General features: G+C 44.9%; 1 protein-coding gene across 2 annotated transcripts in view; it reads right to left on the reverse strand.

The window, feature by feature from the left end:
- Window positions 1–9,273: 9,273 nt before the first annotated feature.
- The window catches only part of LOC147609411 (peroxisome biogenesis protein 5-like), a 57,625-nt gene continuing 39,598 nt past the window's right edge, over window positions 9,274–27,300 (reverse strand). For both annotated transcript variants that reach the window (XM_086787539.1, XM_086787540.1), the window contains 12 exons: window positions 19,973–20,166; window positions 17,967–18,230; window positions 17,073–17,195; window positions 16,788–16,952; window positions 16,495–16,679; window positions 15,856–16,105; window positions 15,606–15,690; window positions 10,607–10,716; window positions 10,314–10,538; window positions 10,128–10,193; window positions 9,877–9,971; window positions 9,274–9,502 (listed from right to left, as the gene is read on the reverse strand). In XM_086787539.1, coding sequence (XP_086643665.1) covers window positions 9,424–9,502; window positions 9,877–9,971; window positions 10,128–10,193; window positions 10,314–10,538; window positions 10,607–10,716; window positions 15,606–15,690; window positions 15,856–16,105; window positions 16,495–16,679; window positions 16,788–16,952; window positions 17,073–17,195; window positions 17,967–18,230; window positions 19,973–20,166 — 1,841 coding nt within the window. In that variant the 3' untranslated portion in view covers window positions 9,274–9,423. The remainder of the gene's footprint in view (window positions 9,503–9,876; window positions 9,972–10,127; window positions 10,194–10,313; window positions 10,539–10,606; window positions 10,717–15,605; window positions 15,691–15,855; window positions 16,106–16,494; window positions 16,680–16,787; window positions 16,953–17,072; window positions 17,196–17,966; window positions 18,231–19,972; window positions 20,167–27,300) is intronic.

The raw sequence follows: 27,300 nt of genomic DNA on the forward strand, positions 1-27,300 counted from the left end.
CCATGTGTGTGAACCCCCATAACCTTAAGAGATTAAGCCACGTAAAACAACTTAGTACGCTCACCAAAGCCATATGTGAACACCCTTTGAGAAATCATTAATAGAGGAGATTAAGTGGGATGGGAAGCATCCCTTAACGCATGTGGGCATAGTGATGCAGGAGCACCATTTGAGTGAGAGCAGGATTCGGAGATATGGTTCGGTGATGCCTGGTAGATGGGACAATTTTTGGTCTGCAGGTTTTGGCCCCTTGGGAGGGCAAGGAGGAGTATGTATCGTCATTGCGGATGCATCGCGGCAGGCCATTGTGGATCGCGGGGTCATTGTGCCTGGTAGAGCGCAGTATGTTATTCTGAGGATGCATGATGAGCACATTGGTGTGCTCAATGTCTATGCGCCCAATCACGCTAGTGCCAGAGCAGAGTTGTGGACCCTTGTTACAGATGCATTGCCCGAGGCCGCACATTGGTGTGTTGGGGGAGACTTCAACATGCTTGAGGACCTGGCCGATAGGGTGGGAGGCAGTCATGTTACAGTGCAGGGCACGGAGCTTGCAGCTTGGGAGCGATTTTGTATGACACTGCGGATCACTGATGCATGGCAGCATGAGGTTTTCTCCCGTTCTCAGGAGAGTGCCTTTACTCAAGGTTTGGAATCAGTGCCAAGATATTTGCAATAAGAAGAATACATTGCTTATTGATGATAGCCCTTTCAAGGGATGTGTTAATCCAAAAGACAACTCTCTTCCCTGAAAGTTTTCAAGGAGGGCACGACTACGTACTGTAAGCAATGACCTTCTACCCTACCTTTTAAATCTAAATAATACAAATGACATTAGGTCTATTATTTTGCTTAATCGGCTAGGTCAATCTCCTATCACACATGGCCATAATTTATTTATCGATTTTTAAGATGTACTGCAAGAATGGCTTCCATCATAATCAGATTCCAACCTAACCCATACTAGTTGTCGAAGGAAACCATTTTTGAGGTCTAAACGTGCAGTTTGAAGTATGGGATCTGCACAAATATTAAGACTTGTTGGGTGCAGAATGTTTGGAGCCATTTTGTACTAAAACCAAGGGTGTGAAATTTGATAAGAGGGAGCCTTAATGAGAAGAACCCCATGTGAACCTCTTTAGGGGCCCCATCGGTGGACACTCTTTAGATAATCCCGATTGTAAAAATTCATGAGCAAGAAATCAAACCACATGATAAGAACCACTTTACTCATATAAGCCATGTGAGAACACCTTCTAGAGAGTGAGAAACGCCTTCAACATAATCCACTGGCACATGATCATGCACACTAGCATTTAAATCAAAAACCAAAAAACGGTGGCTAGCCATAAAGGAAGTGTGAGGAACAAAGGATGGTGTCACTTCAACATAATCCACTGGCATTTAAATCAAAACCAAAAAACAGTGACTAGCCCTAAAGAAAGTGTGTGGTGTCACAAAATTTCTCACACCTTCTGTTTTCTTCTGTTCATGTGTGGCATATGGAGCCTAACATGACATACATGTATGGTTGGTGAAGCCTGACATGGTGTGTCTGTATGGCATATGGAGCCTGACATGACAATACATATATGACTCATGGAGCCTGACGTGATAGTACATGTGTGGCTTGTGGGGCCTGACATGGTGTACATGTATGGCTCATGGAGCCTGACATGATGTGATTCCCTAGGACTGGCTATCCTGGTGATTTTCTGTATTTATGTTCTAGGAACGATTCGAAAGGATCCCTCGACATTTTACCTGATACAACTAAGCAGATAGGTGTTTCTTCTAGACTAGCTGCAATCATGTGTGTGCATGACTTTGATTTTATATTTGGATGACTTGTTTTGTTTGCCTGGACAATGCCTGAGATTACTGCCTGTGTTGTCCATGGGCCGGGGACGCCTAGGCACCATGTGGACATGTATGTGCACACATGCTTGGACATGTTTGGGACTGATGACAGGTGCTCTACATGTGTTTTGTAGGTGGTAAGTGTCCCCAAAAAACCCAATTTATAGCTTTATGATTTCACATACTAATAATTATGGGTGCAGGTCCACACTCACTTATAATTGACCGGACAACTTATAAGTTATTCACACTAAGCAGGACCAATTTAATACATGTGGCGGCCAATAGATGGACATTACACAAGATTTGGGCCAATCTCTTGTAGGCGCCCCCTTCTGGACCAAAAAAGGACACGACTGCAGTGGAACTCTATTATGGGGGGAGAACTCCATTTTTGCAACAAGATTTGGGCCAATCTCTTGTAGGCGCCTACTTTCTGGTGCATGGGAGGAGTTGGTCGACTGGTTCTACAGCTTCCTACAGCCATCTACCACTACCTACCGCAATAAAATTCAACCAAGTGTGTGGCCAAGGCTAGTCGACTACATCTGGTGGCTGTTTTTTATGCTGATCAACTGTTTACAGCCCTAAGAATCTACTGGTCATGGCATCCAAGGGCAGGGAAATGCTAGCCGATTTGTGGGAGAGACATCCTCTATTGATCTGAGACCATCTAGCTTGTGAACTGTTGTTGGTCAACTTCCCTTGTGGCTTCTGGTCGACTTGCTCTGTGAGCCAAACAGGAGAAAGATGAAGATGCATGGCTATCCCGGGCTGATGTGGGAGTGCTATGAGCTGTCCATGGTTGTCCTACATGTGCTTCATGCCAAGAATGCTCTTAGGTGCTAAATATCGACATCAAATTCAGCATATGTTTTGTTTTGTTTTCATACTGTACGGGAAGAAATAGATGCTAGCATGTGGAAAATCCCTGGGCACCCGCAAAGTTGTATTTGGAAGCAAACTCCTTTTTGGTAATCTAACCATAAAGGGAAGGGGGGGGGATGGGGGGGCTCAGCCCATCTTCTGGCCCCTAGTGTGATGTACTGTGCAAAGTTGTTATCTTTCTTTTATCTGGCATGCTTGTGTGTTTATTTAGTTTTCATGATCGATAAGATTTCCGTGTTACAACTGCCCTTCCATTACATTGGTATTTCTACGAAGCTTGTGCCTTTTATGATTCCGGATATGGATGTGAGGAGTCATTATCCGTGAGAGAAGGTTGGGATTATGAGGTAGCCCTCATTTTACTGTCGCACCTCAAAAGAGGTTACCTTTGGTTTAAGCAACAGTGAGCATGTGGAAAGACTATGTGGCCCTCCTGTCTGTGTAGGGGCATTGTTGCACCCTTGCAGTCTATTCAGTATCATACTTGGAAAGATGGTAGAGAGCGATTCCGAGGCACGGAAATTCTTTTCTTTTTGAAAATCTGGTAAATACATCATGGCCAGCCAGTCAGATCATTCTCTGGAGGACTCGATGACCCGTATTCACTGCATGCGGGAAGAGGATAGAGATAGGGACCATGTTGGGGCTTTGGCAGATAACGATCCACCATTGTTTGCTAGGGCTGAGGATCAACATGATCTTGATGCTTTGATGAATGAGCTTGAAGAGCTCCGTGCTTTACAAAGGGACCGGGATGTACATAAGGTTATTGAATCAAAGTCTCAGGTTAAGGTTGATGTGGTCGCATTTGATGCAATTGTACAACATATGGGAATTGACAAACCTCGAGAGTTGGCTATTGCCTATTTGAAAAGTCGTGGAGATGCTGTTTCCAATGATGAGGGCAAGTGGGTCTTCACACGACAACCTCGCAACCTATCCCCTGAAGGGAATTTTGATGATGATGTGAAAGGGCATGCAGCCCGAACCAGTGATGTGAGAGGGCATGCAACCCGAGCAAGTGATGTAAGTGGGCACGCAGCCCAAACAGATGTTATGAGGGGGAATGCAGCCCATGCAACTAAGATTAGAGGGCATGCAGCCCGAGGAGATGATGTACATCGACATGTAGCTCGAGCAGATGATGAGGAGTTTTCAGCCCATATGAGAGAAGCAGAAGATCTTCATGCACTCTCGCTGATATTTCCACCTTCTAGGTATGTTCCTACTCCCAGAGTTCCATCCAAAGTGGAAGGTGTTGCACGGGAAATCAGCCCTAGACCTAGGCACCGTCGCCATTGTAAACATGACGAAGAAGGATGTTCTAGAGCGTCGGGATGCTTGTCAGAGCAAGAATGCCAAAGAGTTCAAGTCAAGGAACAAGGACATCAAATTCGAGAGCTATAATGGGAAGCTGGATACCACCAAGGCACTTGCTTTCATAAGGCAATTCGAAATAGCCTTTTGCACTGAGGACTTTACAGAGAAATCTATGCTCAGGCATGTGGGTATGCATCTTAAAGAGACTACAAGTGATTGGTGGATGGCAGAGCTCTTGGATAGGACAGCTACTCGTACATGGAGTGCTTTCAAAGAGCAATTCTATGATCAGTTCCTTCCTCCTCACTTCGAAAAGGGTGTACGAAAGGAATGGGATTAGCTAACACAGGATGAAGGCGAGTCTGTTTCCTCTTATGTCTCAAAGTTTTCATGGATTCTTCTCAAGGTCACAGCTTTCATGATGATTAGTGAGGATGAGAAGAGAAGAAAGTTTGAGTCAGGGCTGCAAAAAATCATTCAGAAGGACCTTACAGTGTATCCCCCCAACACTTTACAGGAGCTCATATATTCAACTACTATTTCTGAGGAGCTACATGGCAAGGGAGCATCAAAAAGACAAGAATTTGGCTCATATAAGGAAAAATTCAGAGCTGGAAACGAGCAAAAAAAGGGTGGACAACCACCTAAGTTTATTCGTAATGAGTCTAAGGATGCAAAAGGGGGCTCAGAAAAGAAGCCGAGGGGTAAAAAGGATGATCCTAAGTTGTCAAAACAACACATTTTTTATTGCATGAGAAAGGGAAGTGCTTCTTATGTGGGAGCAAGGATCACATGAAATCTCAGTGTCCCCAGAATGCCAAAATGAATAATATGCAGGATGCAAAGCCGAGTGTGAATGTTATACCCGATGTTCAGGGTAATACTACACATGAGCCAAAGAGCAGAATTTTATGCAAAGCTTGGGGCAAGTTAAAGGATCAAACAGTTATTCCTTTTTGACAATGCCTCTACATGTAACTTTATTTCCATTCAAATGGCTACTGCTCTTGGGCTAAAGCCTGAGAAATTGGACATGGACTTCCATGCAACTGTTGCCTTTGAGGGCACGGAAGTCAAAGTCGCTCCCATCATCCAGAAGCTTTGCATATAGATTTAAGGATATTTGGATCATGAAGACTTCCTCGTAGCACCACTTATGGGATGTGATGTGATACTTGGGATGCCATGGCATTATCATTTGGATCCCAAGATTTTGCTCAAAGAGAAGAAAGTTATGTTTACTCATAGGGATAGGGAAGTTTGTATTAATGCGGATACTACTGGTAGTACCATACCCATTGTCAGCCACATTTCTATTTCCAAGGCAATAAAGAAATTAGCTTGTTCTTACTTGGTCTTTGTACATGATGATGTTGAGCATGATGTTGTTCTTACTTAGTCTTTGTACATGATGATGTTGAGCATGATGTTATAAATCTCGTAGATCAAGATAAGAATGATTTCTTAAGTGATTATGCTAATTGTTTTGCTGACTCCCTACCTAGACAGTTACCCCCAAAGAGGCCAAAAGATCATTGTATTGGCATAATCCCTGGTAGCTCTCCCCCTAACCGGCCTTCTTACAGGGTGAGTGCTGCCCAACAAAAGAAAATCATGACTCAAGTGAATGATCTACTTGAGAAGGGGTTGATTAGGCCCAGTTCTTCACCTTATTGTTCTCTAGTTTTGCTTGTGCAGAAAAAGGATGGGACATACAGGATGTGTGTTGATTACAGGGCCCTTAACAAGATTACCATCAAGAACAGGTTTTCGATTCCTAGAATCGATGACATTCTTGACAAGCTTGAGGGAGCTGCTTGTCTCGGTCGCATTGATCTTAAGAGTGGTTACCATCAGATTAGAATGGTTCCTCAAGATGTACACAAAACGGCTTTTAGAACATCATTCAGGCTCTGAATATTTGGTGGTGCCATTTGGTTTTACAAATGCTCCCACCACTTTCAATAGGATGATGGACAGAATCTTTAGACCTCACCGCAAGTTCACAAGAACTTTCTTTGATGATATTATTATCTTTTCAAAGAGTGAGGGTGAGCAAAAGAAACATCTCGCCATTGTTTTTGAAGAGCTGAGGAAACATAAGCTTTTCATCAATGGAAAGAAGAGTGAATTCTTCTTATCAGAGATCCATTATTTGGGCCATATTGTTTCGAAAGATGGTGTACACATGGATCCCGCAAAGATTCAAGCTGTTAAGGACTGGCCAGAGCTTCAAAATGTTCATCAAGTCAAGAGCTTCATTAGTTTATGTTCTTACTATCGTAGATTTATTCGACACTTTACTTTCTTGGCTTCTCTGTTGCATGACTTAACAAAGAAGAAAGTTGCATTCCGTTGGTCCGATTCAGAAAGGAGAGCTTTCCAAACGTTGAAGGACGCCATTATCCCAGGGCCTGTTCTTATTATTCTATACTTGCATAGACCTTTTGTGGTCAAGTGTGATGCATGTGAAGATTATTTGGAGGCCAAGAGAGACATGCAGTGGCTTTTGAAAGCCGCCACCTGCAACATACAGAATTGTATTTGTAGGTTTATGAGAAAGAGTTGTTGGCCGTTATTCATGCCCTACAAACATGGAAGCACTATCTTTTGGGGGCTGAATTTATGGTTAAAAAACATCATCAGAGTTTATGGCACTCTCACATAGCCTAAACTCTCAGAAAAACATCAAGGTGGGGAAATTTCTTGTCTATGTTTCATTTCAAAATTTTACATACTCCGGGCAAGAAGAATTTGGTGGCGGATGCTTTGTCACGCAGGCCCCAAGTGCATGCAAGGACTACCGCCTATCATCAAGACTTGTCAGGGATGCGGGATATGTATTCTTTGGACACAGATTTTCAGCTTATTTGGGCTTATTTGAATGATGGTACTGTTGTCCCATCTTATTCGATTCGAGATGGTTTGCTGATGATGCAAAACCGTATTTGTGTGGTGCAAGAATTGCGCCAAAAGGTTATGGAAGAGTGTCATGTTCCTCCATATGCAGGTCATCGTGGTATTTTGGCTACTACACAAGCTTTGGAAAGATATTTCTTTTAACCAGCTTTACGCAGGGATATTGAAGCTTATGTTCATGAGTGCTTAGTGTGTCAAAAAGTCAAGTTTGACATGCACAAGACACCCGGTTTGCTTCAGCCCTTATCCATTCCACAGGAACCATGGGAAAGCATTGCCATGGATTTCATTATGGATTTGCCAAGATCGACACATGGTAATGACGCAATATTGACCATCATTGATCGTTTTATCAAACAGGCACATTGCACACTTGTTTTCGGCTCAAATTTTCAAACATCATGGCATGCCCAAATCTATTGTGGGGGATAGAGATCCTCGGATCACTAGTTTATTTTGGCAAGCATTGTTTGATAATATGGACACAACTGAGTTTTTCATCAGTGTATCATCCTCAAACGGATGGTCAAGGTGAAATTGAAAATTCAGTCGTACTTGACTTGCTATGTATCTAAGCAGAAGTCAGATTGGGAAAAGTAGTTGCCATTGGTTGAGTTTGCATACAATAACACAGTGCCAGGGAAAGAAGGCCGGTTTCCTAAGCTTTCGAACAAGTATCATGGGCCATTCTAGATCTTGCCTGGGCACTGTGTGGATATGTATGTGCACACTTGTTTGGGACTGACAGGTGGTCTACATGTGTTTTGTAGGTCCCCAAAAACCCAATTTACAGCTTTATGATTTCACATACTAATAATTATGGGTGCAAGTCCACACTCACTTATAAGTGACCGGACAACTTATAAGTTATTCACACTGAGCAGGACCAATTTAATACACGTGGCGGCCAATAGATGGGCACTACACAAGATTTGGGCCAATCTCTTGTAGGCGCCCCCTTCTGGACTAGAAAAGCACACGACTGTGGTGGAACTCTATTACGGGGGGAGAACTCCAATTTTGCATGGGCACCTGCTTCCTCGTGCATGGGAGCTGGTCAACTGGTTCTACAGCTTCCTACAGCCATCTACCACTAACTACCACGACGGAATTCAACCAGGTGTGTGGCCAAGGCCGGTCGACTTCATCTGGTGGCTGTTTTTGATGCTGGCCGACTGTTTACAGCCCTAAGAAGCTGGTGGTCAGGGAATCCAGAGGCAGGGAAGCGCTGGCCGATTTGTGGGGGATAGATCGTCTACTGATCGAAGACCATCTGGCTTGTGAACTGCTGCTGGTCGACTACCCTTGTGGCTTCTGAGAGCTGGTCGACTGCTGCAAACAGCCCTTCAAGGCTGGTCAACTTGCTCTGTGAGCCAGACAGGAGGAAGATGAACATACAGGGCTATCCCGGGCTGATGTGGGAGTGCTATGGGCTGTCCATGGTTAATCCTACATGTGCTTTATGCCGGGAATGCTCTCTGGTGCTGAAGATTGACATCAAATTCAGCATATGTTTTGTTTTGTTTTCATACTGTACTAGAAGAAATAGGTGCTAGCCAATGGAAAATCCTTGGGCACCCGCAAAGTTGTATTTGGAAGCAGACTCTTTTTTGGTAATCTAACCATAAAAAAGGGAAGAGGGGGGGGGGGGGGGAGTCAGCCCATCTTCAGGGCCCTAGTGTGGTGTATTGTGCACAGTTGTTATCTTTCTTTTATCTGGCATGCTTATGTGTTTATTCAGTTTTCATGATTGATAAGATTTCCGTGTTACAGCTGCCCTTCCGTTACAGGATGGTGTCACTAGGAACCTAAAGTTGAGTCCATGGTGCTGGGAAGTAGCTCAGCAGTGTAACCATGAATATTTTGCTCAATGCAGTGTCCAAACACTGGCTGCCTGTGCCTGTCAAGCTCTTCTAATCCAGGGCCGAGACGCCTTGTTTTGATCACTCGGGCAGCATAAAACAAGCATTTATGGGGCAGCGATAAAGGTTTCTAGCTGGCACACTCTTGTCCTGAGATGTCCTATCGCTAGCCCTACTGGGGTAGCATCTTCTTCTATCGAGAGAGAGAGAGGATGATGATAACGATGACAAAGTGAAGTTTGATTCTCCCAAGATCAAAGCCCAATGCATGGACTCTCGATGTGCCAGCACTCCACACACACACACACACACACACACACACACACACACACACACACACAGAGAACAATGACTTTGGGCACACCGCACCATATAAAAATGATCAAAACATGTTTTGAGATATCATATCGAAGAGAGCCATAGCCAACAAAGCTTTCCATTACATTTTATAAATATACGATGATGATACAACAGCATATGAACCTCTTTCATACCAATCCCACCAACATCAATGAGCAAGTTTGCATCACCATTGATTCCTCATATGCATGCCTTCTCTTTGTACCAACTGGTATTACAAAGGATATTCCTGCTGCAGCAGATCAAGATCTCGGCTATCACAAGCATCTAACAAGTCTCCTCTTGCAGCAATGCTGGAAAAACAAATTAAGTCAAACAATCCACAAACAAATTAAGTCAAACAATCCACAAAGTGTCCCCAGAGTAAGAGTGTGAATGTGTGCATGCACATATGAGAGAGAGAGAGAGAGAGAGAGAGAGAGAGAGAGAGGATTTGATTGGTCCTGACCACGAGGGTCTGAGAGATAATTGTAGTCAATCCAAAGAGACACACAAATGTGGTCACACATGTTCTGTACACAAATAAATCCAACTACACAGTCACACATGCGCTGAACATACACATACACCCACACGCAGGCGCACGCACACATGCATTTGGATTCCAGCTCAGTACTTTAAGAACAGCCACAAGAAATTCCATTTTTGAACAATTCTTAAACAATACCTTAGAGAGATGCGAAGATACTGCCACACATTCTCTGCTTTCGGATTCATGCACAATGCCCTCACATAAAACTGGATCGACTCCTCATAACGACCCTGGAAAATCATAAGAGTATGTATGAATAGAAAAAACATGATAAGACCATCAAATATCATCCTATTTGCTAAACCTAGACAATGCTGGCGTATACAAATCAATGGATAACATGAAGATTCAATAATGGTTATCTTTGGGAAAGAACAAAATGGAACCTGATTAGCATAGCTAATTCCCATGTTGGACCAGGCCCGAACATAGTTCGGCTTCAGATTCAATGCCTGCAGCAAAATTGAACATTTTCAAAGGAAATTATCATGAAACTAGTGGTTTGGAAATAGATTTAAAACTTGAGATTGCTACTGTTTTCAACGAGCACTTTAAGAGTTGAAATCAGGTACCTCCTGATATGCATTAAGGGCATCAGCACTCCTGGCACTGTTAGCTTGCGTCGCACCAAGCTTGTTCCAAAGCGAGTAGTCTTTAGGATTTAACTGGAGAGCTGTCCGAAAAGCCTCGATTGCTTTGTCATAATCTCTTGATAGATTATAGAGAACACCAAGCACTGTGTGCAAGTCTGCATCCTTTGGAGACGTTTTAGCAGCTTCATGAAAAAGCTGTGTAACCTGCTGACAAGGCAGTGTCAATTGATTGCTATCATAGAACCTTGACCATTCCTGTTCATACAAGTTACCTCGGCATGGTTTAACCCCGGAACTTGATTCACTGGGATTTGTCCACCATACTTGGGGTGATGTTGAAGCCAGCTCCACAAATACTTCAAGGCCTCTTGTTGCTCCAGTTCTGTGAGAAAGAAATTAAAACACACAAAGTTTAGCATTTCAAAAGCAAACTATTCCTATTAACTTCAAAAAGGTTATCACTTCTTGCAGCACAGATCAGAAGAGTAACACCCACAAACGAGAGAGAGAGAGAGAGAGAGAGAGAGAGAGAGAGAGAGAGAGAGAGAAATGAAATGAAATGAAATGAAATGATATATTAACGTCTTCAGAAGGCCAAAATGACCTATGAGACCAAAAAGGTTACAACAATAGGTGGATCTGATACAATGTCTGTGTAAAGAAAGCTAAAAACAACTAAACAACTAACTGAAACTGAAACAACTATGAGGAAAAGTACGGTACTAGGAGCTCCTAATGGATAACATCTGGGAGGAAAACTCCAGCAACAAAGGTAAGCATCATACACATCACTATCCAAAGATGTCTCTCATCGGTCGATGGCGGATATCCTCAATGTCCTCCATGGTGAGTACTCTCACTGGACGTCTCCCATGCCGTGCTAGTATGGTCCTGATCCTCTATTGTAGTCTCCGCCGGTGTCGAGATGGGCCTCTCATCTTGGGGCACCTGGACCGCCCCAGCTCTATAGCCCGATCAATCAGTGTACCTCTAGTGCGGCTATACTCTGGGGCTAGCTACAATGCCTGCTGGCCTGACTGCTCAATCTCTGGTCGAAAGAAGTCTGTAATCTGCCTCTGTAAGTGTCTCTCCCTCTCTGATCCCCTCCCTCTCAAGAGACCCTCTCTATGTCTACGAAGCTCCAGCAAGTATAATCCGAGGCATCTCTGATCCTGGTATCTCATGACTCTAGAAAGTGGTCCAAAACCCTCTCTAAACAGGCAGTGAAAACGGCCTCGTATCTCATAATATACTGGACAGTGACATATGTAATGTAACTCTGTCTCTGGCTCCATCTGGCACAGCTGACAAATCCTGGCCTCAGCTAGTACTCCTCTGAATCTGCCAGTCTCAATCTCTAGCTGGTGTGAGGATGTGCGCATCTGACCAATAGCACACCGTACCCCATGAGAAAGATGAGTATCCATGTAGCTGGGTCTAATCACAAACCCATCCTGCGTGAGCTGGAGAAGATGATCTCTATAGAAAGCCATCTTCGTACCAGGCTCCTGTGTCGGCTGTATCCATGTCCTCCTAGTGTCTAGCTGAATCAAGTCCTGCTTGATAAGTCTGGTAATCTCTGCCCGTGTGAGAGAGAGGGAGGGTGCATCCAGGGAGTACTGAAATGGAGGTAGCCTGTCCATACTAAAGCCATGCAACTGGAACCAAGCTGTCATCTGTGCATACCAACATGATCCATCTCCCTGTGATGCCAACTGTCGTGAAGACTCTAGGGCTAAGCGAGCATATCTGTCTCTAGGGAGAGCCCAAGTGCTATGCATAAAGGAGACTGATCGAGTGAGTGCCTCTACTACCAATGGGGGGGCAGCCATCTCTGCACGGATAATATCATGTGGTACGGAGGCCTTGGCCCTAATCATCCGGGAAATCATAGAAACCAAGGGCCTCTCCATATGTCAGTGCTACCAGCTCGGCTGTGGTGATCCACTGAGGGTCCCCATATCTCCACTCCATATAGCATGGCTAAAGTGACCAAAGTGTCAAAGAGCCAGAGCTTTGTTCGAGGTTCCTGAAACTGAACGTGCGAACACATCCTCTCTAGTCTCCCCAATGCTGCATAAGCTCTGGTCAATCTGGTCTCTGCTGCTCTCCTCAAGGAAAATAGTGGGCCACTGAAAAACACACCAAGGTAAGTATATGCATCTGTATACTCCACTGTCTCCTGACCATATGTAAAGGTGGGTACTGACCTCCTAACCCACTGTGCTGTGGTGTTAAACACCATCACCTTGGTTTTACCAAGGTTAACAGACAATCCATTGTCCTGTGCAAACGTGTGCAATGCATCCAAATGACGTTGCATCCCCTCTGGAGAATCTGAGATCAGCACAATATCATCAGCATACAATAACAGTGGAATCCATGTCCCTGCTAGCTGTGCTCCTCTGTCACCCTCCCGCTCTACATAGTCTGAAACCTCATCCACGTACATCCCAAATAAGGTGGGAGAAAGGGGGCAGCCCTGTTTCACCCCAATAGTGGAGTGAACCATCTCAGATATACCCTGAGTAGTACGTACCTGCCCCACAACTGTCCTGTATAAAGCCATGATTCCCCAAATCAGCTCTGTGGGCACTCCCATCTCCTGTAGTCTGCGCATCAGTCTGGCTCTCGGTACTGTGTCAAAAGCTTTGCGGAAATCCACAAAGCAACAATAAATCCTCCTGCCATATAATCTGCCCTCCTCAATAATAGCTCTGAGTGTCAAGATATGGTCAAGAGTGGAGAAACCTCTCCTGAACCCTGCCTGCCCTGATGCACATATGCCCTCTCTCTCTGCCCATCTACTCAACTCCTGCTCAAGAATAGATGCATATAATCTAGCCAATGTGTGACCAATCATGATGGTACGATAATTCCCAGGAAGCATGGGATCCCCTGACTTGAAGATAGGCACAATCGTGGACATATTCCAAGTCTCAGGAAAACCCTCACACATGGCTCGGTTAAACATCATAGCAATAAGCTCTGCAAGCATATCTCTGGCATGAATAAAGTGCTCTGCTACCAAACCATCATGATCATATGCTCTCCCAGTCCTCATCCTGTCAATAGCTTTCCTTACCATCTCAGCAGTAAAGAAAGCACATGTCTCTGGGCATGGCTCCGGTGGGTCTGGCAGGGGCGGCTGTCCTGCTGCTGTGTACAGGGATGCTGCATACTCACTCCAAATCTCTGTGGAGGTAATGGCTGGTGATGGTGAATGCTCATGGAATAGTCTCCATGCCTCTCCTGAGTCCCGACTCATAAATAACTGATACAAATCCCTCTCTAACTGAGCAAGATAAGCTCTCTTCTTCCGTCGCACTAGGTGCCGGAAGGTAATCCGTGACTGTCTGTGAGTGGTAACACCCATGAGCACCTCTCTCTGTAATCTCATCCTCATCTCTCTGCATCATCATACCAACTGTTCTGGGGCATGTTCCCAGATCGTCTCCGTGTAGGCTGACTATGGGGATATGCCTCTGATGCTGCAGCATGAAGCGTATCTATCAATATGTGAGTGAGCTCATCTAATGGCCGTCCCGGCTCCTCGGCACATAAGCGTCTGTATATCTCATCCGTGTACACGGTGTCAGTCTCCCTCGTAAAGGTATAACGAGTGTGTGTGGAGACCTGTCCCAATGGAGCGGTGCTGAACTGAAATGTGAGAGTGAAGGACAAGATAGCATGATCCACTGCTATTCCAACCGGCCTAGTGCCTACCATAAAATCCTGAACAGAGGGAATGAGACTGGGCTGAGCCATAACATAGTCCACTGTACTTGCACCATGCCTATGTGGAAAGCAAGTGAAACCGCCCGATGTCGGGAATCTCTGTAGGCCATTCAGGATGGCCAATCCATGTGCAGTCCCCATGTCTATCAAATACCGCCCATACACTGTATGTTCCTCATCCTATGAGAGTCTAGATAGGCCCATATCCCTAACATCAAGCTCCCTCAACATCTCCTCTGAGGTATCATAAAATACTGTCTGGTTATGGGCGGTCCTGGCATTGAAGTCCCCTAGGAAAATGATGTCACCATCCCTGGAGAACTCCCAAATGTCATCATCCAAAATAGAAAAGGGAGACTGCCCGCTAGGTGATGCATACACTGATGTACTAGGAGCAAAATAGCATATAGCAATGTAGAGATATCTGCCCGTCTCTGCCCTCAGTCTAACCCACATGTACCTAGCCTGCTCATCTCTGCGGACTATATGTATCAGTGGCTGTAGCTCCTCTCTAAACAATACTGCCACTCCTCCTGAGCCCCGTCCTCTATGCTCTGAACGAGTCTCCTGTCTACAAGCTGTCTCCCATCGATATCCAGTAACATGTGGCTGTCCAGGAGCTTGATGTGTCTCACAGTAGAAGATGATGTCCCTCCCAGTGAAACTATCCTCAAAAGCCCCTACATCAAGACGTAGAGATCCATTACAATTCCAAGTAGCAACTTTGAGTGTAGTCCCATAGGTCTCGCGCCGTCATGAAGAGCGCCTCTCCATAATCACCACTCTACCATCTCTATAGAAGGCCACTTTCTCTTTCTCTCGGGCTGCCCTTATCTCTGGCATAACTTCTTTCATGTGAGCAAGTTGCGAGAGTGTGAGGTCATCTCCAAGAAATATTCCCGTCTTCTTGAGTGTAGGACGTCTCTTCAAGAAGTCCTTCTTCGCTTCCATGGAGGGGAAACGAATGATAAGTGCTCTCTCCTTAGAAGATTCGCCACCACTACCTTCTCTCTTCTTTCCCACTCTCCATGCCTTTGTGTGCATGGCTTCAATGCCCATCATAGAGAAGAGCTCCTTGGTTTCCCCTTCCGCAGCATCACGGTCTTTTAGACCGGACACTCGTACATGTAAGGCCCGGGTCTTCCTCCTTTGCTCCTCTTCAAGGGTCATGTTGATGATGGTGGGAGTGGGGATGGGTGGCGATTCTTTACCTTTCCCTTTCTTGGCGACCTCGATCCATTTCTCCGCCTCGTCCATCTTCTTTTGTGTCTTTGTGATCACCTCCACCCATGAAGAGAGAGAGAGAGACACACACACACAAGCACATACATACAAGTGTGTGTACCATTATACATACGGATGTACATGCATATGTACGTAAATAAGAAAGTACGGAAGTACATGTGCACACATGCAAGCACGCATTTGATCTCATTTACTACTGAAAAGTACTTACGCTTCATCTGTTTAGCAAAATAACTTTCATAACAAAATGTGAAGAGCAGAGCATTAAGGTACCAAGCTATCACAAACCATTGGTATGGCTGACACCGAGCGACAATAGTACTTCCAAATTGGTGGGTTCTGCATCCCTTGCTCGAACCATCGCAGCGATAGCCTGTTATTTAGACTCCAACACAGACATTTAAGAGTTTAAAATTGCAATCAGTAGCTGTAATTCACAATCTCAGAAGCCATTACCAAAACTGGCTAATCACCTATCTTACACCAGCAACCCCCATCAACAAAAACTAACCACTGGCTTTTACGCTTCTTTACTAACCTGTCGATCATCGTCATTCTCAGCATGTGTGATGCCCAGCAACCGCCAACCCTCAGCATTGTCAGGAGTTTTCAAGACTTCTGCTTCCAAGGCCAAAACCGCTTCACTAAGAAGCCCACGGCGAAAGAGATCATGACCCTCCTTCATGGGATTTGAATGCCCTACATAAGGGTTTTGGTCTGCAAACACGTACACCCACTTTGAAGAAGATGGAAGCCCTTGATCTCCATTCACTTGCTCTTCCACATATCTGCAATTAAAAAAAATATTGTTTTATTAAGAAAAAGACAAAAAGTATTTTATGACTTGCCAGTGTGTCTTTACTGTAGCCAGATTTCAGTATCTATAATGGTCATGGTCACCGGGGTCGACCTAGTTACCCGCCTACTAATGGGAGACCTGCCGTTAGTTCTGACTTGCTGGCGTGTCAAACGGAGACTCCAGCAGAAGAACAGGATAGAGCCTTCTACTTTTGCTTGCGTGACCACCTTTTAGTGCTCATGTGCCAGTCCACCCATTCCTTCTGGCCTCCTCCCCTCTATGCCAGCAGTCAGCCGCACAGGCAGGAATGGGCGTCCCCACTCGCAAACCCGTCCTTATAAAGGTTTCAATATCTAAAAACATAGAAAAACTACCTACTTGTCATACACGTCCAGCCAATTGTTGTCCAGATCGTCATGGAACATGCTCTTTGAAAACTGGTCACCGAATTCGTCCACCCACTCTTTCATATTCAACTTAGAAAACTCATCAATCCAACCCTCATTGGCTGACGTTTCTGGGCGATTGTATTCATCAACCCAAGTCTCCCTGTGATGGGCATGCTGTAACATAAATGATCATGACAGACAGATTGTGAGCACTACGTAGTGATGATATAAGCCACGAAGGGTACCCAGATGAATATTTTGCTTGATGTTGTAGCATACAACCTCTCCTGAAGTGAACTCTGCTGCCCATTCTTCATCCACATTAGCCTGCTGCCAGGAGCTATCAAATTCATTAACCCACCCTTCCTCATTGGGCTTGACCTGGTTGTCTTCCACAATAAGCTCCCCTCTGCTCATCTTAGAAACAAACTGAAGAAATTTTGAATTCTGCCATTCCAGCCACAACATACCACGTACTAAGCAGACTACATTCTGGAAATTAAAGTGCGCAAGTTGCAGGAGGCACTCTGCAGACTAAAGAGTATTTTCTAGAGCTCCAAAACTGACCTGAAATTTGGGGTCTTGATTTTGAGATAGTGTGTGCGCCAGAGATCGTGTCTGCTCAAGGGCTGCGAGATTTCCGGCATCTTGATTTCTTAAAAACTCCCGTGCAGTCATCTTTGATTGTTCCTACAAATGCAATCAAATGTAGAGATCACTCGATTGAAGCTTGAAAAAGGGAATGGTGCACCAACTGTCCTTCCCCGATGTCGCAGTTATGGGGGATTCAAGTAAGATGACACTTTCTGGAAGTGTTGGGAGAGTGAGCTGCTAGACTTTGGGAGAGAGATCCAATGCCGAGAAGCAGTTTTGGCAAATGCATTTAAGGTTGCCAAAGCAACGCAGCGGAGGGTGCACTAGGGGTTGAAGCTCAGCGAAAGAGTTTCTTCAAAGCAGGGAGAGCTTCTAGGTCCTGAAGCTGTCCAAAAGTTTGGACTAGGAGACAACCAAGAAGTTGTGCAATTGTAATCAGTTCCTGTAGAGTCAACACAAGTACAAGAACCAATCTTCAAGGACCATCAGAGCTCAGTGTTGGTGGTGACACTATTAGAACAGTCATTCAGTTTCACTCTCCGAGTATAGTACAAGGGAGGATAAGCTGAGGCCCGATCCCGAGAATTTTCCCATGTAAGCGGTTCTAATAGAGTCACCATTGGAAGAAGAACCAGAAGAGGTGCAACAGTGTCTATAGGTCAACCGCCAAAAGAGACTTGTTTCCACTAGTTTGTCCATTTCGACAGTCCGATTTCTGGAAACTGGAACCATATCCTACCGTGACCAGATCTCAATTGGAGCCATTCCCCTACCCAACAAAAGGATAAGAGAAGGACAGAGCAGAGAGTTGATGATCTAGGTGGAGTTGAAGCAAAGGGGCATAGGTAAAGTATCATGCAGACTAACCTCACTAAACTGATGAGCCCAACCACTGCCTTGCTCGTGAAACTCTTCTGCCCAGTTCTCTCCCTTTGTGGATACATCCTGCTGTCGATTGAACTCAGTGGCCCACAGATCATTGTTGTTCACAAACCGGCCACTCTGTGTAGCCCCTAGCCTCCCAGCATGTGCGTCATTCCAGTACTCTTCAAGCTCAGAGAAACGGCCACCTTGTGGCCCCCATGACCTTGATTCAGACTCTATATCCAATGAATGCAAAAGGGCATTCACCTGCAAAGACATCAAAAAAATTTTGCAAAATTGCAAAAAATAGACAGCAGGAAAAAAGAAGAAATTGGGAATGACGCGGGCACCCACATTGAGCAAAAGACACAAACCACAAGAAAGTTTTGATGTTGGCCCTTCTTCTGATCTTTTTATGTAAAAAAGGATTACAGTGCTTCTCACAGATACAAAAGTGGACAAAAACACAACTAAATTATAATATGATAACTTTATCGAGAAGATACTTGCAGATTATTAATATGCCTAACCATTTCTTTGTGAGTTAAACATGAGATTTACTACAATCACGTTGAGGACTGAAAACATTTCTCCCCTTGGCTCTGATGCACCTCACTCCTGACCGAAAGTCGCTGTCAGAAATGGCTGCCTAGGATGGCCAAAAGGAACCACTAAGGGGCGTACAGCAGCTGGACAGCAGCAAGATGTGAGTTGACAGGTGCAGACAGGCAGCCCGTGCACAGGCCAGTCAGGCAGGTCCGGCAACAGCCACATCCAGGTGGGCCGGTCAGCCAGCAGTGTGGACCCTTAAGCTGCCAATAAAAGGACACCCCAGTCCCTCTCATTTTTTCATTCTCGTGTTTGGAGCCCTACCTCCACCTCTCCTGCAGTTTGTCAGCAGCCTGAAGTTTCCTTCAGACAGAGGCTCTGGGTGTATCTGAAATAGAACTCTTCAGTAGAGATTAGGTCTCTCTTTGGTTTCGGCCGTGATCCAGACTGGTAAGACTTGTAAACAGAGCTTTGCTCACAGGAGTAATACAATAAAGTAGTTTAGGTATCTGTGCACGCTTGTGTTAGTCGAGATCTTCCCTGTTCTTTATCTCTGTTACATTTGCATTTTGAACAGCTACCCTTACATTGGCAACTCATCATCTTGCATTTCAGGACTCCTTTATGTAAAGTCTGTTAGGATTAATATAAGAATCACACTAAAAGATAATTCCAGTTTGAAGAAAATATTGTTAGAAAAATGTTGTAAAATTCAGTGTGAAATGCATGGGATAGTTAACAAGAGCTTAGAATAACAGACTTGAGGTCAGTCTTGACCATTCTAGCTCTACTCAACTGGGCACACTGTTCACAGCTGGCCATGGCACAGACTGTGTGCCTGTCGCCACCAGCATTACGTCCGTAGTGTGAACTGGATTGGAGTTAAGCTGTATCACATCTCCCCACTAAGACCACAGCTCGCCTAAGGAGCATCTCTCTCTGATAGGCATACAGCAAAGGAACTGGGCTGTGCCAGCAGCTTGGTTAGAAAAGGGGCTGCCCAACTTGGGCACCTGCTGTTGCTACTCTTTCGTCCTCATAGCAGGGTCTTACGAACAAGCCTGATGAGGTTCCAATGAAGGGGAGCCATCCCTTTGTAGAATTCCAGTTTAGTAGATAAGATGGTGGTCTATATTGCTTCTAAAATCTTCTCAAAAAGAATAGAGAAGCCCATGTACATTCAGGTGAACCACAGTTACAGTGGTTCTTCAGCTCTGCCTAACCTCTAGGGTTCTTTCCAAAAATTCCTATCTTTAGCAAGCTTGTCCATCAGCATACCCATGATCAGATGTGAACCATCAACCCAAAGGAGCACAGATGAAGCAGCTGGATAGTGGAGGAGCTTGCCTTGTGTTTTATGTTTCTTAAATAAAAGCAACCAAACAGCATTATTAACATAGCAAGAATTTCCACACAGAAAATAGTCCATAAAATTTTAGACTAACGCCAAACAACCATACCTGAGTATTGGCATACTCCTCTCCCTTGTCGGCAAAAATATGGCGTGCCATGATACTGCTGCGATCTCTGATTCTTTGCTTATCAGCATCTGACAAGCCCAGCTCAGGTAAAGGAACAGGATGGAATGGAACTTCGGCTCGACTACTATCCAAAAAGGATTGTAAGAACCCTGAAAGAACTCGCTGGGGAGTGCCTAACAATTTTAGAAAAGAAAAAAATGAGTGAAAAATCCAATCCGCTTCCTTTTACCGAAAGAAAACTTCAACCTTTGGAAACACCAACAAGTCTCATAGCATTTAGAATTTCTAATGTCTTTAACAAGCTGGTTTTTTATCGTATGATTTTGAAGAGAAGGGGGGGAGGGGGCTCAATAAACGATCTAGGCAGGCCGTCTTCACGACCAAGCAAGTAAGAGATAATAGACACCACATGTTGCAACTTGTTAGCAACGAAGCATATCTCAAAGTGAGAAACTTCATGGAAACTGTCATTTAACATGTGAAAGGCTGGGCAAACAAGAATAGTGTGTTCCTCAGTCTCTGTCTGTTACATGCACGGAACCTCCATGCCTCCCTTCAGCCCTAAACACTAAGATAGGAACATCCTGATGCAAAATGCAAATATATATATATATATATATATATATGTAGAGAGAGAGAGAGAGAGAGATGGCTGTGTTTTCACAAAGATAATACAAAACCTGTGGCCCTTGGCCTTCCAAAAGAGGAAACATAAAGCCTATCTATGACCTGCCCCGTCTGGGGTAAGATGAATCACAATGAATCTTGGTCTTGCCTTTTATAGGCACTTGGAAGCATTTCCCAGTTACTGCTCTAGACCTTTGTTTATCTGCTGCCCAATCAAGGATTAGCCTTCAAAGACTAGCCATGTCCATTTGTGCACATGGCATCCCCTCTTGCTAAACTTGATGACGGGATTCCTGTAACTTACGGTGCCCGGGGGACTAGGGCCTTTGACACACTTGTTGATACCATCAATGCATATTAAAACATTTAAACATGGCCACAATCTCACCACATACGCCACTTAATCCAGAAAACTAAAAAAAAGAGATGTGCACAGCTGACATCACACCCCCCCTCCCCAGGCGGAGTATTTATATCCAAGGAGAAAATATCATGTACAAGCTTTGAGGGCCTTACTCTCCCCACAGGAGATGCCAGATTATGCAACCAACACGGCGCAACCATAAAGTTCAATCGGTACATAGGCTGTAGAAATGCCGAGCCAACAATATAATCCATATACTCCCTATGGGTACTGATTCTTCCCCAAAAACCACGGGTCTTCATGCAATAGAGCTGGTACAGCTCTCCGTTCAGCTCATACAGCAATAACATGGGCTGGTACTACAGATACATTGGCTGGTACAACAAGTACAATAGCTGGTACAGCAGGTACAAGGGCTCGTATAGCAGGTGCAGTGTTTGTACACGTGCTGGTACAGCTATCAGCAAGTACAGTGGCCGGAAATCATAATAAAATGATTAAATACCTTGTCTCCATTATTTCTTCAAGATGGAAGCCTTCAAAACGGTCCCCAACTGCCGATATACTTCATGGGCAGCCTTCAAGAGAGAGAGAGAAAGAGAGCAGCCAGCATTAGGGCAGCCTGTAACAGTAGTAGAGAGCCAAAGCCTTGGAGAGAACCACCAAGAATAGAGAGGAGTTGCTAACATGGTAGAGGCTAGTTTTCAGCACAAGAGCCTCCTCCAAATGAAGAGAGAGGGCTCCAATTCATAGATTTGGGCCCCTCATGAGCTAAAATGGCAAGAGAAGGCTATAATGACAAGTGGACAGCCACAGAATAGCTGAAGTGACAAGTGTGAGACCACTTGTCTCACTTTGATCCACTTTCTTGCCAGATGTCCCAATCTAAGAGATGTGTAACTATTTGGCCCTCCTAGCTCTATTTCACATGATGGAACACATGCCCCGACACATGGACAAGTTGATGAAAGCATGGGAACAGGAATCATGAAGTTGGCTCAAGAAAAAGCACTAGTTTTGGGCAAAAAGCAAGAAAAAGCAAAAAGTCAAACTAAGTTGCCCGCAAGCAAAGGACACCATTGGAAAGAGGAGATTGAGCCAGATCAAAAAGCTAAAAGCCACTTTTCCAGAAAACAGCTCCAGGGCCAAAAAGCAAGACCTTGAAGCTAGAAAACAAAAATTCAAGAACTCTGGCAAAAGATGAGTAATATTCTATTATTATTAAAATATAAAAGTAAAAAGGCAAAAGCAAAGCAAAAGGCTTGGCTAGAGCTTTTTTGGCAAAAAGCGGGGCTCTCCCCAAGTATAAAAAAGAACCTTGTGCCTCTCTTTTGGCATCAAGTGTTTGGAGAGCAAGGAGATCATCATCAACATCTTTATCATCATCCTCAACCTCTCCACCCTCTCCATCCGCTGGGCTTAGGGTTGCACCTCCAAGGCTGCCTCCTGGGCCGCCTCTGTGCCACCGCCCAGAGCCGTCGCCACCATTCCTTACCGCCCTCATCCGCCAGCAGTGCCAACAGCGCCAGCAGTGCGAAATGCCGAGCCAACAATATAATCCATATACTCCCTATGGGTACTAATTCTTTCCCAAAAACCACGGGTCTTCATGCAATAGAGCTGGTACAGCTCTCCATTCAGCTCATACAACACTAACATGGGCTGGTACTACAGATACATTGGCTGGTACAACAAGTACAATAGCTGGTACAGTAGCTACAAGGGCTGGTATAGCAGGTGCAGTGTTTGGTACAGCAAGTACACGTGCTGGTACAGCTATCAGCAAGTACAGTGGCCGGAAATCATAATAAAATGATTAAGTACCTTGTCTCCATTATTTCTTCAAGATGGAAGCCTTCAAAACAGTCCCCAACTGCCGATATACTTCATGGGCAGCCTTCAAGAGAGAGAGAGAAAGAGAGCAGCCAGCATTAGGACAGTTTGTAACAGTAGTAGAGAGCCAAAGCCTTGATGTAGAGAACCACCAAGAATAGAGAGGAGTTGCTGACATGGTAGAGGCTAGTTTTCAGCACTAGAGCCTCCTCCAAATGACGAGAGAGGGCTCCAATTCATAGATTTGGACCCCTCATGAGCTAAAATGGCAAGAGAAGGCTATAATGACAAGTGGACAAGCACAGAATAGCTGAAGTGACAAGTGTGAGGCCACTTGCCTCACTTTGATCCACTTTCTTGCCAGATGTCCCAATCTAAGAGATGTGTAACTATTTGGCCCTCCTAGCTCTATTTCACATGATGGAACACAAGCCCGGACACATGGACAGCATCGCGAAATGCCGAGCCAACAATATAATCCATAGACTCCCTATGGGTACTGATTCTTCCCCAAAAACCACGGGTCTTCATGCAATAGAGCTGGTACAGCTCTCCATTCAGCTCATACAGCAATAACATGGGCTGGTACTACAGATACATTGGCTGGGACAACAAGTACAAGGGCTCGTATAGCAGGGGCAGTGTTTGGTACAGCAAGTACACGTGCTGGTACAGCTATCAGCAAGTACAGTGGCCAGAAATCATAGTAAAATGATTAAATACCTTGTCTCCATTCTTTCTTCGAGATGGAAGCCTTCAAAACAGTCCCCAATTGCCGATATACTTCATGGGCAGCCTTCAAGAGAGAGAGAGAAAGAGAGCAGCCAGCATTAGGGCAGCCTGTAACAGTAGTAGAGAGCCAAAGCCTTGATGTAGAAAACCACCAAGAATAGAGAGGAGTTGCTGACATGGTAGAGGCTAGTTTTCAGCACAAGAGCCTCCTCCAAATGAAGAGAGAGGGCTCCAATTCATAGATTTGGGCCCCTCATGAGCTAAAATGGCAAGAGAAGGCTATAATGACAAGTGGACAGCTACAGAATACCTGAAGTGACAAGTGTGAGGGCACTTGCCTCACTTTGATCCACTTTCTTGCCAGATGTCCCAATCTAAGAGATGTGTAACTATTTGGCCCTCCTAGCTCTATTTCACATGATGGAACACATGCCTGGACACATGGACAAGTTGATGAAAGCATGGGAACAGGGATAATGAAGTTGGCTCAAGAAAAAGCACAATTTTGGACAAAAAGCAAAAAGTCAAACTAAGTTGCCCGCAAAATAAGGGCACCATTGGACAAAGGAGATTGAGCCGGATCAAAAAGCTAAAAGCCACTTTTCCATAAAGCAGCTCCAGGGCCAAAAAGCAAGACCCTGAAGCTAGAAAACAAAAATTCAAGAACTCTGGCAAAAGATGAGTAATATTCTATTATTATTAAAATATAAAAGTAAAAAGAAAAAAGCAAAGCAAAAGGCTTGGCTAGAGCTTTTTTGGCAAAAAGCGGGGCTCTCCCCAAGTATAAAAAAGAACCTTGTGCCTCTCTTGTGGCATCAAGTGTTTGGAGAGCAAGGAGATCATCATCAACATCTTTATCATCATCCTCAACCTCCCCACCCTCTCCATCCGCTGGGCCTAGGGTTGCACCTCCAAGGTTGCCTCCTGGGCCGCCTCTGTGCCACCGCCCAGAGCCGTCGCCACCATTCCTTACCGCCCTCATCCGCCAGCAGTGCCAAAAGCGCCAGCAGCGCGAAATGCCGGGCCAACAATATAATCCATAGACTCCCTATGGGTACTGATTCTTCCCCAAAAACCACGGGTCTTCATGCAATAGAGCTGGTACAGCTCTCCATTCAGTTTATACAGCAATAACATGGGCTGGTACTACAAATACATTGGCTGGTACAACAAGTACAATAGCTGGTACAACAGGTACAACGACTGGTATAGCAGGTGAGTTGTTTGGTACAGCAAGTACACGTGCTGGTACAACTATCAGCAAGTACAGTGGCCGAAAATCATAATAAAATGATTAAATACCTTCCCTCCATTATTTCTTTGAGATGGAAGCCTTCAAAACAGTCCCCAACTGCCGATATACTTCATGGGCAGCCTTCAAGAGAGAGAGAGAAAGAGAGCAGCCAGCATTAGGGCAGCCTGTAACAGTAGTAGAGAGCCAAAGCCTTGGAGTAGAGAACCACCAAGAATAGAGAGGAGTTGCTGACATGGTAGAGGCTAGTTTTCAGCACTAGAGCCTCCTCCAAATGAAGAGAGAGGGCTCCAATTCATAGATTTGGGCCCCTCATGAGCTAAAATGGCAAGAGAAGGCTATAATGACAAGTGGACAGCCACAGAATAGCTGAAATGACAAGTGTGAGGCCACTTGTCTCACTTTGATCCACTTTCTTGCCAAATGTCCCAATCTAAGAGATGTGTAACTATTTGGCCCTCCTAGCTCCATTTCACATGATGGAACACATGCCCGGACACATGGACAAGTTGATGAAAGCATGGGAACAGGGATCATGAAGTTGGCTCAAGAAAAAGAACCAGTTTTGGACAAAAAGCAAGAAAAAGTAAAAAGTCAAACTAAGTTGCCCGCAAGCTAAGGGCACCATTGGAAAGAGGAGATTGAGCCGGATCAAAAAGCTAAAAGCCACTTTTCCAGAAAGCAGCTCCAGGGCCAAAAAGCAAGACCCTGAAGCTAGAAAACAAAAATTCAAGAACTCTGGCAAAAGATGAGTAATATTTTATTATTATTAAAATATAAAAGTAAAAAGACAAAAGCAAAGCACAAGGCTTGGCTAGAGCTTTTTTGGCAAAAAGCGGGGCTCTCCCCAAGTATAAAAAAGAACCTTGTGCCTCTATTGTGGCACATCAAGTGTTTGGAGAGCAAGGAGATCATCATCAACATCTTTATTATCATCCTCAACCTCTCCACCCTCTCCATCCGCTGGGCCTAGGGTTGCACCTCCAAGGCTGCCTCCTGGGCCGCCTCTGTGCCACCGCCCAGAGCCGTCGCCACCATTCCTTACCGCCCTCATCCGCCAGGAGTGCCAACAGCGCCAGCAGCGCGAAATGCCGAGCCAACAATATAATCCATATACTCCCTATGGGTACTGATTCTTCCCCAAAAACCACGGGTCTTCATGCAATAGAGCTGGTACAGCTCTCCATTCAGCTCATACAGCAATAACATGGGCTGGTACTACAGATACATTGGCTGGTACAAGTACAATAGCTGGTATAGTAGGTACAAGGGCTCGTATAGCAGGTGCAGTGTTTGGTACAGCAAGTACACGTGCTGGTACAGCTATCATCAAGTACAGTGGCCGGAAATTATAATAAAATGATTAAATACCTTGTCTCCATTATTTCTTTGAGATGGAAGCCTTCAAAACAGTCCCCAACTGCCGATATACTTCATGGGAAGACTTCAAGAGAGAGGGAAAGAGAGCAGGCAGCATTAGGGCAGCCTGTAACAGTAGTAGGGTAGAGGCTAGTTTTAAGCACAAGAGCGTCCTCCAAATGAAGAGAGAGGGCTCCAATTCATAGATTTGGGCCCCTCATGAGCTAAAATGGCAAGAGAAGGCTATAATGACAAGTGGACAGCCACAGAATAGCTGAAGTGACAAGTGTGAGGTCACTTGTCTCACTTTGATCCACTTTCTTGCCAGATGTCCCAATCTAAGAGATGTGTAACTATTTGGCCCTCCTAGCTCTATTTCACATGATGGAACACATGCCCGGACAAATGCACAAGTTGATGAAAGCATGGGAACAGGGATCATGAAGTTGGCTCAAGAAAAAGCACCAGTTTTGGACAAAAAGCAAGAAAAAGTAAAAAGTCAAACTAAGTTGCCCGAAAGCTAAGGGCACCATTGGAAAGAGGAGATTGAGCCGGATCAAAAAGCTAAAAGCCACTTTTCCAAAAAGCAGCTCCAAGGCCAAAAAGCAAGACCCTGAAGCTAGCAAAAAAAAAATTCAAGAACTCTGGCAAAAGAAGAGTAATATTTTATTATTATTAAAATATAAAAGTAAAAAGACAAAAGCAAAGCACAAGGCTTGCCTAGAGCTTCTTTGGCAAAAAGCGGGACTCTCCCCAAGTATAAAAAAGAACCTTGTGCCTCTCTTGTGGCATCAAGTGTTTGGAGAGCAAGGAGATCATCATCAACATCTTTATCATCATCCTCAACCTCTCCACCCTCTCCATCCGCTGGGCCTAGGGTTCCACCTCCAAGGCTGCCTCCTGGGCCGCCTCTGTGCCACCACCCAGAGCCGTCGCCACCATTCCTCACCGCCCTCATCCGCTAGCAGTGCCAACAGCGCCAGCAGCGCGAAATGCCGAGCCAACAATATAATCCATATACTCCCTATGGGTATTGATTCTTCCCCAAAAACCACGGGTCTTCATGCAATAGAACTGGTACAGCTCTCCATTCAACTCATACAGCAATAACATGGGCTGGTACTACAGATACATTGGCTG

Source organism: Cibotium barometz, chromosome 51 (genome assembly GCF_041138505.1).
Source record: "Cibotium barometz isolate CiBa-2024 chromosome 51, ASM4113850v1, whole genome shotgun sequence".
In the NCBI taxonomy this organism is placed as follows: domain Eukaryota; kingdom Viridiplantae; phylum Streptophyta; class Polypodiopsida; order Cyatheales; family Cibotiaceae; genus Cibotium; species Cibotium barometz.